This window comes from Anguilla anguilla, chromosome 18, assembly GCF_013347855.1.
Source record: "Anguilla anguilla isolate fAngAng1 chromosome 18, fAngAng1.pri, whole genome shotgun sequence".
In the NCBI taxonomy this organism is placed as follows: domain Eukaryota; kingdom Metazoa; phylum Chordata; class Actinopteri; order Anguilliformes; family Anguillidae; genus Anguilla; species Anguilla anguilla.
The window spans coordinates 7399369-7416062 of record NC_049218.1 but is presented as its reverse complement, the minus strand read 5'-3'; the positions used below and the strand labels follow the sequence as shown (position 1 = coordinate 7416062).

At 50.0% G+C, this 16694-nt stretch overlaps 1 protein-coding gene across 3 annotated transcripts in view; it reads right to left on the bottom strand.

The window, feature by feature from the left end:
• Positions 1-1605: 1605 nt before the first annotated feature.
• The window catches only part of LOC118218076 (adenosine kinase-like), a 149680-nt gene continuing 134591 nt past the window's right edge, over positions 1606-16694 (bottom strand). For all 3 annotated transcript variants that reach the window (XM_035400469.1, XM_035400470.1, XM_035400472.1), the window contains 2 exons: positions 3650-3736; positions 1606-2358 (listed from right to left, as the gene is read on the bottom strand). In XM_035400469.1, the coding sequence (XP_035256360.1) occupies positions 2234-2358; positions 3650-3736 (212 nt within the window). In that variant the 3' untranslated portion in view covers positions 1606-2233. The remainder of the gene's footprint in view (positions 2359-3649; positions 3737-16694) is intronic.

Genomic DNA, 16694 nt, shown 5'->3' with positions numbered 1-16694 from the left:
AGCAAAGGGGGGTGAGGGGGGGGGGGTCCACACATTTTTTCAGCATGTTCTTTTGACTCTTCTCCCCACAAAAGTCACATTAACATCGACGTCCTCAAATGACCGATGGGGTATGTAAGAGAGCATCTTTTGTTCCCACTGCAGGGAGAGTGGACTGCGAGTGCATTCTGGAAGATAAAAGGGAGGATCCTGGAGTGTGACTTGGCTCACGCAAGCTTTTTGTCTGTTTAAAAAAAAAAACACTGGGCGATCAGGCTTTGAAAGCTGCAAGAGGAGGGGGGGGGGGGTCTGCAGGCTGAGGGGGAGTTTTATCACTGGTGTCACCTCATAGCGGAGAAACAGCAATGGCTAACACCGTTCACAACAGCGTGAAGACATGCACATCAAATCATTCCAGCTCTGTTGTATGTGCAACCATTATTTCAACCCCATCTTCATACATCACTTACTTTTCTAGAAGAGCTTTGCTCATAATATTCAAGCACACTACTTTTTTTCCCAGCACACGTCCTCCTCACTCTATATCAGTGTCTAACGAAATCTGGACCTTATACTTATTATCAGTGAAATGGAGGCTGAAAGACAGAAATAATCAATCAAATATGCTGGTGTCAATCTAAGAAAACGCTTTGTTTCTTATTATTTAGCAGGCTGTCAACCAAAAATTTAAGAGTAGTGCTGTAGGGTTTACGAACGTCATAATGGGGGGGGGGGGCTAAAATGACCAGTCAATCACAGACTAGTCTGGGAAAATCGGAACAACAACAACACAGTCACTGGCTGTAACGAGTAAGTTAATGATTAGCATATTTTAGTTGCACTAGTTTTGCTTTCATGGAGCCTCATTCACCATCACGTGTGAAAAGCATAAAAAGCAGCAGCATTGGGGTGTGTGTGTGTGTGTGTGTGTTTGCGTTTCAGGACTGCGTCCACGCTATGTTTGGAGGGCTTATAAGGAGTCACATAACAGGTCTTTGAGCTTCACGCCCCTCGCCCCCACCTCCCTCCTCCCTCCCCCCCCATTGGCCCCACGGCTGGGGACGAGAGGAGCAGCCTAATTTTGCAGGTCTCTCTAATGATCGTGACGGAGGGCAGCCGCTAATCTCGTAACTGGGGGGAAAATGGCCCCCTGCGGGCGTGAGACGGGGAGGCGGCGGCGACTGGTGGCCGGACCCCCGCCGCGCCCAGGGCGGCTCCGCGGGAAGGGCAGGCAGCGGCGGGCCGGCGGTCCTGGGCCCCGGCGCTAATGAGGACGTTAAGTAGTCCGTATCATAACCGGCCCCTAGCGTTAGCGTTAGCGTTAGCGCAACGCTACAGCAAGCAAGCAAGCGAGCGAGCGAGCGGCACTTTTTCCCGACCCGCTATCCCTGTCAGGAACGTTTAGGGCAAAAAAAAAAAGCGGAAGTATCAAACGCACTTTATTAGTGAAAATTGGCGCCCTGCACCGTGGACCCGCGCTCTTTAATAAACCGCCTCCCAGCAGTCGCCTGGATGAGCCCCGATATTTCACTCACAGGCGAATTCTCTTCATGGACCAAGATTAACTTTTCACCGCCCCTCCCCCCCATCCTCCCGCCATGAGTGAAGCTCAGTAGACTGCTAACATGGTTTTTACCAAATCAAGGTTTTATTGGCATAGATGTGGAGAATAATCCCTTTATTCTCAGTCCGTCTCAGAATCCACAGAACCGTTCGTGTGTGTTCCGGGCGTCGGCCTGGTGTATCACAGGGAGGACTGCCTGCATACACACTTCTGTGCAAGTTCTCTGCATGTCTAATTCTGACTAACTCAAATCATTAATTTCCCAGTTAGCGCTGCTTCGCTGTTTAATCATCCTGTCATTTTTCTTTTCCTAATGCGGCTGCATGAATGGACTTGCCAAACACACATTAGCATTAATTAACACTTTTCACTAACATCGACTTCCACCACAGAGCGCTGAGGTGGAAAAAAATGATTTAAATTATTTAAAAATATTTCTGATAAAATTAAGTAATTTAGGAAGCAGGCAGTTGGGTCCTAGTAAACAACTTGGTGACTGTACAGATTAATAAGGGGCTGAACAGTTTCAAAGCAGGCAGAACAACAGAGAGAGAGGAGGGAGGGGGGAGAGAGAGATGATCAGTTCAGAAAGTTGTTTAGTTGGGAGTCCTGCACAATAAAACAGGGGGATGTTGCAGCATTGTGAGGGAGGAGCCTGTTTTTTGGGGGCGGAGTCTGTTTCTCGGGACATCAGTGAAAGTTGGGCTTCTCGGGGAAAGTGCACCCTGCGCGGCGGATGATGACGTTGGCGGCGTAGTGCCCCGCGCGGACACACTGCTCCACGGGCCGCTCCTGGACCAGCTCCGACAGGAACCCTGTAAAAACACGCAGGCCCAGGATCAGTGCTGGCTGTTCACTCTGACCGCTAACCTGCAGGATCAGCGCTGGGTATTCACTCTGACTGCTGACCTGCCGGATCAGCGCTGGCTATTCACTCTGACCGCTAACCTGCAGGATCAGCGCTGGCTATTCACTCTGACCGCTAACCTGCAGGATCAGCGCTGGCTATTCACTCTGACCGCTAACCTGCAGGATCAGCGCTGGCTATTCACTCTGACCACTAACCTGCAGGATCAGCGCTGGGTGTTCACTCTGACCGCTAACCTGCAGGATCAGCGCTGGCTATTCACTCTGACCGCTAACCTGCAGGATCAGCGTTGGCTATTCACTCTGACCGCTAACCTGCAGGATCAGTGTTGGCTATTCACTTGACCGCTAACCTAAAATTATCCGACTGGCCACACTTTTCTCTTAACAGTAAATCCTGGCCCTAAAATAGGAGGTGGGTAATGGCACACAGAGGAAAAAATAATAGTAAAAAAAAAAAAAAAAGATCCATCTTCCCTAAACTTGTGAAATCCCCGCCCACCTGCTTTCTCACCCAATTCGCCATGAAAGCTGAGTGAGAGGCACTGACACAGCAAAGCGCTGACCTCTGACCCCTTGTGAAAGGGAAGAGGGCTGAATCGATACAGTGTCTGAGCCCACATGCTCACAGCTTTACAGGGACATCTGGGCTCTCCTGGATCAGCCACTGCTGCAGATTTCAGAGAGCTGGGGTCTGGAGATCTGCATGTGGCTCTGTACAGAAACGCACTGCAGAAGACCACAGACCAAAGCTAACGGTGCAGCATGCATCAAAATGCCGGCACTCGAAAGGAGTTGAACTCCACAGCAGATAAAACATCAGGCTGCCGTCCATTGTTTGAAATTATTTTTAAAATTTAAATAATCGTCAACTGATTACTTCCTCCAGTGGTGGTACACTATTTCCAAATAATTCAGAAATGATAACTGAAAAAAATTCAATGTACACAGTAAAAAAAAGAAGAAAAAAATAGTCACTTAGTTCACCTACTGATTTTACCTATTTACAAAAAAAATTAAAAATTGTAAGTAAGAAAACTGTTCCCATTAAAATGAAAAACTGAACCTTCGTGTGATGCAGTGAATGGGTCTTCAGGCTCAAACGCAAAAAAGCAGAGCAGAGACTGAGACAGAGCTACTGGTTAGATAACAGAGAGCCAGCGCAGTTTGGGAACAGAGCGTTCTGTTAGGATGAAGACGTACTGAAAGACGGCAGCCGCAGCAGAAGCAGGAAATTACCTCCGACAAAGGCGTCGCCAGCACCGTTAGTGTCCACTATGTCACTGGGGTCTATCTCCAGCACGGGGAAGGAGGACACTTTATCACCTGTGTGAGAGGGTGAGGGGGTGAGGGGGCGAGGGGGAGAGAGGATGAAAGGGTGAGGGGGATAGAGGGAGAGAGGGGGAGAGAGGTAGGGAGAGAGGGTGAGAGGGTGAGAGGGACAGAGGGACAGAGGGTGAAGGGGTGAGAGGGAGATAGGTTGAGAGAGAGAGAAAGGGAAAGAGGGAAAGAAGAGAGGAGAATAGAAAGGGGAAGGGGCGAGGAGAGGAGTGGGTGGAGGAAAGGGAGGGGGCGAAGGGGGGAGGGAGAGAGCGATTCATGTTAACATCTGAGAGTGCCTGCTCTTTATAAGCACAATCCCAGAAAACCGAAAAACCATGTCCTGGGGTTTGGTGACGCGCGTGTTCCGTGTTCCCAGGCACACCTCTGCTGTCGCCGTGCCACATTTTAACTGAGATTTAATCTGTGACAAGAGCCGAAACAGGCCCTGCCTCACACAACCCCTTTCTCATATCCACCGTAATTAGCCACTGTTCGTTTATTTACCCAGAATGCCTGTGGAGGCCAGACTCAGAACAACTGAAGCAGGAGGTGTGTTCATCAGCATGTAACCTGCCTCATTCTGTCAAACCTCCACCTCCCCCAACACAAAAAAAAACCAAAACAAACCAAAAAAAAAAAAACTGGCTGTTAAATACGTTTTAAATATGACATGTATTTAAACTCCAGGCACACACAGACCGGGGGTATAAGGGGGGGGGGGGGGAGTACTGTGTGACAAAGCCAGTGAGCGGCGAAATAACATGAGTTCTGCCACACGTCAGAACAGCCCGAATCAATCAGGGGGGCTTCAAACGCGCGGGAGGAGGGAAGGCCGCGGAAACGCACCTTCATCAAAGAGCCTCCGGTGAAAACCTGACTGGCGGAATAAAGGAAAAACCAGCGTGACAAGGCGCTCGGAGACAGAGAGAGAGAGAGAGAGAGAGAGAGACAGAGAGAGGGGGAGAGAGAGAGAGAGAGAGAGAGAGAGAGAGAGAGAGGGAGAGAGAGAGAGCGAGAGAGAGAGAGAGAGAGAGAGAGCGAGAGAGAGAGAGAGAGAGAGAGAGAGAGAGAGCGAGAGAGAGAGAGAGAGAGAGGGGGGGAGAGAGAGAGAGAGAGAGAGAGAGAGAGAAAGCGCGTCTTTCGTAAGATTCGAAAAATAAAATCTACGGCAGAATGGGTGGGCCAGGCGGTGCCGAGCGATTGCTAGTATCGTATTTAAACAGGCCCACGCCGCCCACCTTATCGCTACGCTATTGAGAATAATTGCCTCTGTTCTGACACCACGAGCGCCTTTTCTGGAGGAGATTAAAGTTCCCTCTGTGGTTTTCCCATAACTTCGCTCTTACATCTGACTCGAGATTTTCAACACGGCCTTTATCAGAAAAAAGGTCTGGGCTGAAAGATTTATGATATTGTTGTCCATTAGGAGCTAACGAGGCTCGTACTTATCAGCGTGCCAGAGGATTTCCTTTCGGGGGGGGGAGGGGGGGGGCTGGGAAGGGAGTGGGGGGGTCAGCGAAACCAGGACTTTGATCATCGTTACGTCTCGAGAAAGGGCACGAATATGCACCGAGCGAAGGACTGGCCAGCTGTCGGACTCAAACGGGGCGATGACAGAGCCGAGCGGGCGCCAGCAGGGACGGGGCCGGCCTGAAGGGGGCGCCACTAACCCCGCCCCCCAAGGGGGAAGAGAATCGCAGCCCCTGTGCTTTGGGGAGGCTACAGTGGCCTAGCGTGGCCTCTGCTCAGCAGGGAGACTGGGTTTGAGTCAGTAACTGCGTATCCTCTACCAGCTCCGGTCAATCAGCGCTGCTACCTGGGTGATTATGCTTATGATTACCCTCATACCCAATGACCTGTTACCCCCCGCTGCTCACGGGAAGGCCCCCACTGCGCCGCAGAAGCAGCAGGAAAAGAACGCCCTGCGGTCGCACTGCAGCTGAGCTTCGGGGGGGGCGCGGGGGGGTCCTGTCCGGCTGCACAAGCGGCTTAAATGTCGGTTCTTGGTGTGGCGAGGTTCCAAACCTGAGAACCAACACTTATCCCTTTAAGGTGTGAGATCACAAATACGTGATTGAAATGTCCTCAACTGAACACTTTAATGCTGATGTAACAATCACTGCTGCTAACTGAGAGCAACGGACTTCTAGAACACTGACTTAGAATTTTGAAAAAAACATTCCAAAATACCCGCTCTTCAAAGGGTTACACTATTTGTGCAAGCCGATATAAATGTATAAATAACGGCACCCTTCTGTGCAGTGACTGAGAGACAGCAAATCTGCAGAACGAACACAAGCGGCACCAAGTCACATGTTTCAAAGGACACGCGTACACTCTCCTGGGACCGACCATGAGGGGTCACCGAAACCAGGAGACTGAGACAACATGGGAGCACGACGAAAACCGATGCGGTATAATGTCTACGGAACTGGGCGTGTAACTTAAAGGCTGCAGGTTAGATTCCCAGGCAGGACACTGCCATTGCGCTCCAGAGCAAGGTACCTACTCTGCATTGCTTCAGTAAATATCCAGCTATTACAAATGGACACTATGTGGGAAGATGTGCAAGTTATTACGTTACTTTCAATTTTATTCGGCAGATGCTTTTATCCAAAGCGACGTACAGTAAGTGCATACCGAAGGTCAATGGAACAAATAAAACACAGGTCAGACAAAGTGCAATTCTATCATAATGTAACAGCTATCCGTGTACCATGGACATCAAGTCTAGTTCACACAGTAAAGCTTTGGATAAGTTTCAAATCTAAGTCAGTGAATGGATGGCTACAGCTGAGGCTTAAGCTACAACTGAGGCACGATTACGAGAGATACGCGAGAAGAATTTACAACATCAAGATCAGGATACAAGCGCTACATGAAAGCGCTACTGGATTCGGGTTAGGCCTGCAGGGAAGTGCACTGTTAAAGTTAGTCAGCGTAGAGTCTGCAGAGACGCGTGTTCACACCACGGTGGAATGTGAGCAGCGACTGAGCGAGCACGCTCAGAGGAACGGGGGGGGGGGGGGGTTCCTTCCACCGCCGGGGAGCTTCGGTCGGGACGAGCGAGAGCCGTTCGCCCGCATGGCAGGAAGTGCAAGTCGCCCCGCCGCGGCAGAGCGGAGTAGGCGATGCCGGCATGTGGGGCTGAATTATGTCCTGCAGCCTGGAAAGGACTGTGCTGCTGGCTGAACCTGGAAGCAACCAGCTGGCTGGAAGCAACCAGCAGCCAGGGCAGCGACCTCACCCGGTGAGGTCAGTCCGCTAAAAGCACCTGCTAAACGCTGGCAACGTTTAATACAGAGATATTGTAAGTAAAAAGCTGCAGGTCGACCGGGCCTTTAAAAGCAACCCACGACCAGTCCGTCTGAGCAGAGGCTTCCACCCCCAAACCAGGCTGCCGATCGTATCTCTGATAATTAATTACATAAAACTCAGATCCTCTTAGGGTCGACTAATTAGCAGCCAAACGACTTTGTTTAATTAATGCCGCTGACGAAGCGTGCTGACCCGCCTACCTCCCGAAACGATTAACTCAAAAAATCTTAAATGCAAATTATGCAAATGGTGATTCGCAGTTTGTCATTTATTCCACAATTAAATATTGAGATGACTAATTGGGACTCGATTTAAAGGCATACATTGTCTTTCATACATGTGAAAATTAACAAATGAAAAAAATTTAAAAACTCTAAATAAATACCGACCATCTAAAAATTTCAATAAAATATTAGTAGTTAATAAGTACATAATAAAATGGACCTATTTAGACCCTTTGGCTTACAGCATATAAAGAATATTAAATAAACAAGACGATTTGGCGGCCATTCTGTTTATGTAAACTGAATTCAGCTTTAATGGCGGCTCGGGTTTCTTCTCTGCACTTGGGTAACCTCAGAAGTGACAGAACGTCCTGCAGGGACCACAGTCCAGTGGCGCCAGCTCTTCCTCAAATAACAGAGCACTTAAAGAAGCCCTTCTCTATCCGAACGAGCGACAAGCAGGGCCTTTCATCGGCGTGGCGTGAATGCACGGAACACCAATCAACTTCTCACAGGTCAATGTAAAATCCATATATACTATAGCGAAATGATAACAAACCATACCGGGTGACAGTTTATTGAGACAACTTTACCGCAAAGCTGCAGCCCGGTGAATACGGTTAACAGTTTGATCTGGGCCTACAATGACTGTCAATACCATTGATCCAAACGTTACACCGGGCTGACCCCGGCTGAAAAGCAGGCCTTCCGATATCTGCGGCGAGGACGCCTTCGTCCTATCGACGGCGAGCTAATGGGAAACGCCGGCTCGGCGGAGGCGGTCAGGATCCAATCGATCGAGGCGAGCCGCGGCGCCGTCCGCCGGAAGCCGCCGCGAGGCGAGCCACCTGCATTCTGGGATGCGTCTTTCCCCCCATCGATCAGGAAATACCGATTTTAGGACCGTCAACCGGAGGTGGAGAACTTGCATGTGTCACACACAAGCGCTCGGACAAAAGCGCAAGCAGCCTTCGACAGCAATAAAGCTGGATGCTATTGGTCTGAGATACAATTAGGGCCCGAAAAATCAGCACATCCTAGTTAAATCAGGAATAATGCTACCCATGTCTTTTGCCACAGTGTCCAGTCATCAGATATAGCTGATGCAGATTTGCACTCTCAGTCTAAGCTAGGAACAGCCCTAACTAGCGAGCAGTGACAGGACAGGAGCGGGCCCCCAGGTAACCACACGCTGACGACTCGTTACTGCACAGCGAGACGGTCGCAAGAACCTGCTTCTCACGACCGCACATCGGGTCACACCCCACCGCAAATAACAAACCCAGCGAGCGAGCTTTATATGCAAGCCCAAAACACGCGCGCACACACATGCACACACACACAAGCACACACAAACACACGCACACACACATGCACACACACACAAGCACACACAAACACACGCACAAACGCACACACATGCCCACACACAAACACACGCACAGACGCACACACAGACGCACACACATGCACACACAGGCGCACACACATGCACACGCACACGCACACACATGCACACACACACACAAACACACGCACAGACGCACACACATGCACGCACACACATGCACACGCACAGACGCACACACATGCGCACACACAAACACACGCACAGACGCACACACATGCACACACACACATGCACGCACACACAAACACACGCACACACATGCGCACACACAAACACACGCACAGACGCACACACATGCACACACACACATGCACACACATGCACGCACACACATGCACACACACACAGACGCACACACATGCATGCACACACATGCACACACACAAACACACGCACAGATGCACACACATGCACACACACAAACGCACACACATGCACACACACAGACGCACACACATGCACGCACACACATGCACACACACAAACACACGCACAGACGCACACACATGCACGCACACACACACATGAATGTACAGACACGTACAGTACACATATGCACACACACAAACACAAACGCATGCATGCATGCATGTACATGCACACACACACACACACTACGTCTGATAATTGCTTTAAAACAGTACACAGTGCTGTAAATGTAAAAACAGCAGCAAACTAAAGTAAACAAGGGTAAAAAAAAAAGAGCAAAGCAAAGTGAAGCACCTGGAACAGTGCACATCAAAATCTAATATTGAAAGGACTGCAGCTACGTGCAAATGCTCAGCTCAGAGGAAGCAGGAAGTAGAGGCGCTGCATACTGTGGGGGTGCTGGATAAGAAAGCATCTCAATGGCATGTGAGTTTTCCTGATTAATCAGAAAAGACAAATTTTTCAGACCCCAAATGTCTGAGCCAGAGGCAGAGGACTTGGGCATGTCATAAGCACACACATTAAGGGATTCTACTCTACTGAACAGCTGATAGGAGGAGAGAATATTCAGCATTAAAGACACAACACTAGAGACCACAGACTCATTTAGGCTCTGAACAATTCAGCAACAATTAGAAAAACCACATCCCTGTCTGCTCCACGGCCACACCCCCCCCCCCCCCACCCCCTCCTCCTGGTGGGCGGAGCCAGACCCGCGCGAGCTCATGTCCGGGGGCATTGATGTGCAGCGGCGTGTGATGTGGTAGGTGGTTCCCATAACCTTCCGTGGTCCGGAGCAAGCTGCGCGATTGATATGCTAATGAGGCTGGGGCGTGTGAGAGCAGGGGGGGGGGGGGGCTGGTGGGGAGGGGAGGGGGGCACGCGGGTCTAATGCATGCGCAAACATTCCGCAGCCACGTCGCATTTTAGAGGCTTAAAAAAAAACACCAGCAAAGGCAAGGAGCTGCATTTCAGGCACAGAGGCAGGCAGATAGATTCAGGCACTGAACTCCAATCAGATCAGCTTAAATGTAAAAATGACACATGCACACCAGACCTGGGTCAAATACGTATGTGTTTTGGATTCAAATACTTTTCTACGCTTTACTGATCTTGTCTGGTGTCTTGGAACCACTCTCAAAAAGTGCAAATACACATGAAAGCATACACGCATGCATACACTCTCAAATGCACACGTGTGATGATGGATGCAAATAAAATACACTACATGGGCAAAAGTATGTGGAAACCTGATATCCAACATCTCATTCAAAATTATGGGCATTAATTATGGGCATTAATTAATATGGAGTTTGTCCACCCTTTGCTTCTGTAACAACGTCCACTGTTCTGGGAAGGCTTTATACTAGATGTTGGATCACTGCTGCAGGGATTTGCTTCCATTCAGCCAGCAGAGCATTAGTGAGGTTGGGCTCTGGTTGGGCTATTAGGCTTGCAATTGGCTTTCCAACTGATCCTGAAGGTGCTGGGTGGGGTCAAGGTCAGGGCTCTGTGCAGACCAGACCATTGTCATGCTAAAAGAGGAAACAGGGCTGCTGGGGAAGCACAGAATCATCTAGAATGAGACTCTATGCCGCAACATTAAGATTTGCCTTCACTGGAACTAAGGGACCGAGCCCAAACCATGAAAAACAACCCCAGACCGAGGAGTGTATGAATACTTCTGGTCATATAGTACATCTCTGAAGAACAATAAAGGTTCTGGGTTCATGGGTAAGGGGCTACCAAATGTGGTGACATCTATATGTTTGTTTAAAAATGCATGACATTTTAACAAGTCTTCATATTACTCACTCAACATAAAAGTTTAAACGGTCGTAAAACGCTAATTCGTCACCACTGCGTGTGAAACCGTTTCTGTCCACTCGGGAAAAAAAGATCCACTGAGCTGTAACCTCGTACGCCGGCTGGCATGTTCGCCAGGTTTATTCCACTTTTTCACGTGAGCAAAGACCGCGCAGATAAAACCAGATTTAAAAAAAAAAAAAAAAAAAAAAAAAACTCTCAGGTCTCAAGACAGGATTCATGTGACCCAGAATTTAATGGGGCGCACCTGGGTTTTTCGACGAGACTCCGCCCCGGTCCGAGCGCACATCCATCAACGTCCCGAGTCGCCCATGCCAGGATGCGCGCGCGTGTGGTGCAAAAAAGGGCTCAAACTTCGGAGTATTTCGGGTAAAGCTGGAGGGCATCTCGAGCCGGAGCCCCCCCCGACGAACGAACAGTACACTAATTACCCCCGCTGTTCACCAGCAGCCACACCGCGGGCCGGCCACGCGGCGAGGGGGAGGGGCTTGCTCTGCGCCATCAAACCACAAATTAACAGCGCGGAATACATAATGGATTACACCGCAAATACGAGCCCGTTTAAAAAAGCAGGGGAGTTGGCCCGAGTGCGAACGAGTGCAATTTACCCAGCCACGCAACAGACGGCTAAACTAGGGCAGGAGGCTACATAATCAAAACAGAAGAGATCTTTTTTTTCTTCTAAAGAGCAAAATATTATACTATAAACATCACCTTCGGCTCTGTTCCTGCCCTGACCGCAGCCGAGAGTGCCTTCCCCTCCCGTACTTCATCAAACGGAACGGTTCGCATCAATTTTAAAATCCGAAACAGATTATTGAACTTGGCGGCAGCCCTGGTTAAAGCCGTCCTCTATTCCAAGAGCGATTTTATGTTAATGCGAAACACAAAGAGTCCATTGGCACGGGCCTCTAATAGCCATGCTAATTAAACCTTTTCTGCCAAAGTCCCGTTGAGTTTGTTGTTACTGGCTGGCAGTCTGTCTGTAAACACCTCGCTCTGGTCGGGGAAAGTTTTTCTATTTATTGTGACTTTACTCTTCTCTTGCTTTACGAGCTCATGTAGAAGCCGAAATCGTTTTCCACGTGGACTCAATCAAAGGGATGGAGGGGGGTAATCGCAGGTTTACCTCCACGAGTAGCTTGTTTACAGGTTTCTGTGCCCTACTCGCAATTCGGCAAAATGTTATCTATGAAACGGGGAGTGTAAACGAGCCGAGAGGTCCAGAAAGAGGAGGATCCCCGAATTGGTTCCACGGAACGGTTCCTCCTGGACCGCGCCTGGCAGAAGGAGGAGGCCCGCCGTGAATGCAGTTCTACTTCCTGTTCTTACTTAGAACCTGCGCTGGTCATAAGATTCATTCCACCAGAATAAGCAACAGGATTATACACATGGAGCAGCGAGATTACGCACACGGAGCAGCAGGATTACGCACAGGGAGCAGCAGGATTACGCACACGGGATTATGCACTTGGAGCAGCACTATTACGCAGGCAGAGCAGCGGGATTACGCACAGGAAGCAGCGAGATTATGCAGGCGAATCATGCTGTTGCTCTTAAAGAAGCAGCAGTGTCCCTTTGAAAGCAGCCGCTCATGTGATCCTTTGGCCTGGCTGCAATGCGGGGATGTGTGTGGGGGGTTGGGGGGGGGGTGGTAATTAAGGAGAGACAGGCTGGTTACCCCCACCCCCCCCGCTGGGCCATGTCACATGTCACAGACTCTCCTTAGGATGCCCCTAATTACTCTGTACTGTCAGAGCTCAGGAGTGTGTGTGCGTGTGTGAGAGAGTGTGTGTGTGTATGTGTGTGTGTGCATGGATGGGTGTGTGAAAGTGTGTCTGAATTGTGTGTGCATGAGACGTGTAAGTGATTGTGTGTGAGAGTATGGGTGTGTGCAGTGCCAGCAAGTGTGTGTGTGAGAGGGAATGTGTGTGAGAGACAGAGAGAGAGACTTGTGCGTGCTTGTGCCTTCGTACGTGTGTTTACTTCAGCGCAGTGTCTGTTTGCGTTTGGGGCGGGATGCAGATGGACAGGGATGTTGTGCAGCGTGTCCCTCTCTGGTTGTGCTTTGCTCTGGCACAGCGTCCTGCTCTTAAACTGCGGAGGGGCACACGTGGCACCGTGGCGCGGAACACGGCGAGCCCATCAGTCTCAGGCGGGCCAGGTCCGATGCCGCGCCCCCCCCCCCCCCCGCATCCGCTCGGACCGCCAGCCGCACCGGCGGGCCCCCGCAGCCCAAAGCAGAGGCCCGCTGCCCTATCTGACCCCCCTCTCTGAGAACGCCACGACTGACATCTGTTCCCTGATTGGCCGACTCCATTAGGGCGCATCCCGCTCGTTACCCTGCCGCGGCGCCGGGCCGCATCGCAAATCCGCCTGCTCAGCAGAATCCCGGCACCGCGCGGAGGTTAATGAGAATCACGCTCTCAGATCCCCGCAACGTTTAAATAACAATCAGCCACGTCAGCCAAATATATGAGCTGGGGTTCCCAACCCGGGTTCTGGAGACACGCACAAATAATCCCTCCAACTCCAGAATCATAAAGAGCTTTTTATTTACATCTTTGGAAAATTGTTTTTAATGAGTCAGTTGGAATGCAGAATGAAGGATGATTTAAATAATGTCATAAACACTCATATTACGCTGAATGAATGCTCCACGCTCATTAAAAGACTTCATATGATCCGCTCTCAGCTTTCTTCTGATGTGATCTGTGGTGGCAAAAGGTTCCTTTGGAAAGAGGTCAGATTTTGTACCGATTAAATGGCAGACCTACAGCTGGGGTCATATGCGCTGAAAGTATGACATCAGATCACTGAAGCTAAACCGTTTGCTGAAAATGAAGAGTTCATAAAAAAGTAAACACGCCGAACCCATATTGTTATGGGGCGTCGAGTGGCTTGGTCAGTTGAGTGGCCGACTCTTGTGTAGCTAAAGCCTTTCATTACCTGCTATGGAACATTCTGTACTGTGATCCCATCTCTATCTGTAACCCTCTCTGTACTGTGATCCCATCTCTATCTGTAACCCACTCTGTACTGTGATCCCATCTCTATCTGTGACCCTCTCTGCACTGTGATCCCATCTCTATCTGTAACCCTCTCTGTACTGTGATCCCATCTCTATCAGTGACCCTCTCTGTACTGTGATCCCATCTCTATCTGTAACCCTCTCTGCACTGTGATCCCATCTCTATCTGTAACCCACTCTGTACTGTGATCCCATCTCTATCAGTGACCCACTCTGTACTGTGATCCCATCTCTATATCTGTACTGTACTGTGATCCCATCTCTATATCTGTAACCCTCTCTTTGCTGTGATCCCATCTCTATATCTGTACTGTACTGTGATCCCATCTCTATCTGTTACCCTCTCTGTACTGTGATCCCATCTCTATCTGTTACCCTCTCTGTGCTGTGATCCCATCTCTATCCGGACGATGTCCTTTGTTTCAGTACAAAATGATCTAACCTCAGCAACTGTTCTCAATAACCTTAATTAACACAGTAATTGGTCGGAATGAGAAACAGCTCGCGCAGAGAGCTTCTCCGGGAACAGGACTGGGAGCCCCTGACTTACAGCATTACATTCCACAAATGCACCGATGGAGTTTATTAAGCCAGTAAAAAGTCCAATGCTAATTCAGCGCTAACAAAAGTCCAAAAGGAACCGCATTTACTCTGTAAGAGTTGATTTAACAATGAACAGTGTACATGGTGCTTTAGATACCCGATCATGTCAGATAAGCATCTGATTACTCACAGATTTGTAGTTTGTGGGTGGGGCTCTGGAGCGTATGCTGGTTCTAACGAGCCCCGGCGAAGCTCGGTGGAAGGAAAAAGCTTACGGCAAAAAACCTTGAAACGGGGGTTTTTTTTTTTTTTTTTTTTTTAAAACCCGCTCTGAAGAAATGATGCGTCACGGCTGAACGGGCTGCTCTTTTTACGGCGGCGCGATGGCCTTTACGGAGAGCCGCGGTGTCAGAGACGGGTCGGCTCAGACCAGGAGCGCGTCTCCAGGGCGGTCATTAGAGCCGCCGCGCACCTTCGGAGATCAAACCAAGAAACAAAATGGAGTCACGGCCAGAAGCGCACGCCACCACAGAGAGGGGCTGAGAGGGTAACCGTGGGAACAGAATGATGGGCAGCTGAACAGAGCTTACCCTCTGGGGAAGCAAACAGCTTTTTAACCCTTTTTAAAGAGTAGGTCTTCTGGAATGTTTTTTTTTCTTCAAAATCGACAGTTACATCAGCATTAGAATGTTCAGTAAAGAACATTCTGATAGCATATTTGCTCTCTTACACCTTAAAGGGTTAATGACCAAGCTTCAGATCAACTCTCAGAGAAAGAGCAATCAGTCCTACTATTACATGCACCATTGCTATCACACAGCAATGTGGTCAGCATGTAATAAACTCCTAGACTAGACTACATTTGGAAAATAAATGGTCCCTATTGGACGCAGATAACTCTGCTGGAGTTGATTTAACAGTGAGAATCTTGCTGTGAATAATTAAGTATCCAGCAGGTGGGCAAAAAACCTTGAGCTCAACAGGTGGGGGGGGGGGGGGGGTTGCTGGTCCTGATGAAACAGCATCATCCCAGCCGAACGAGACCACTGCCCCCTGGGAGAGTCGCCCCGCAGGCTCGGCTGCCACAGTCGACGCCGCCATGGTCTGGATTCGAAGCCCGACCACGGGGCCTGGATTCGAAACCCCGCCGTAGGGCCCATCCGAGTTCTGAAACAGTGCCTTAGCAGGATGAGCTGCCCTCTATCTGATTATGTTCATATGACACCATTCTGCTTCTGCTGGAATAAACTCCCTCAGTTTGATAACAGAACATACAGTACTGCAGTACAGCGTGCTTAAAACAAACAAACAAACAAATAAATAAATAAATAAAATACACTGCAACCTATTTCTGGAAGACAACACAAGAGCCAACAGCATTTAAGAGAGATCCTGCTCTCATTTGGAAGTGTATCAGTCTGAAGTCTTTAGTGTTGCTGTTATCATCAAAACTACCCTGCAGAACGACTGTTCATTAGATCTTCGCACCGGAAATATTTGGGCTTAATTTAGCAAGTTGACGGGCAGGTGTAGCTGCACAGTTTTGCTGTGTCACCCCCCCGCCCCCCAACATCTAATGGCAGGAAGTGAGGACCAGCCGCCCACATCAAAGGGAAGACAAAAATAACAACACACTGCATCTCCGAGCAGAATAGCGCCATAACCCCCTTCCTGTGCCCGCCCCCGCTCGTTATTAAACGCCGCGACGCTACGCGGCGCGCGGGGCCTAGCGCATGATCACATCCCGGTCGAAAAAAGGACAAATTGGGAACGAAAGGGGAGATCAAACGGGTATCAGAGCCCCGCCTCTGGGGGACGAGGCTCTTTAGTTCCCTTTTATTCGGCCGTTTGTCCCGGCCCGCCTCGGGGACGCACGCGTGCGCGCCTCGCCTGCCGTTTGCGCCGCCCGCCTTTGAAGGTGACATCAGAGCGCGCTCCGCTCGTCCTCCCGGCACGCACCTCATGCATTTTACATAAAGTTCATCGAGCCGTGCGGGACTGACGAGGGGAGTGGGGAAGGGGCGGGGGGGGGGATTGGGCGGTGATCGCTGCACATCGCCACGGATACGCATTCTGGACGACGGTGGCCGGGGCGGTCACAAAGCTGGGGGTTTGGTTTCGGTTTCACTCGCTGGAAGAGCGCCTGTGATTATCGGAGTGCTCCAGCCCGTCGACGGG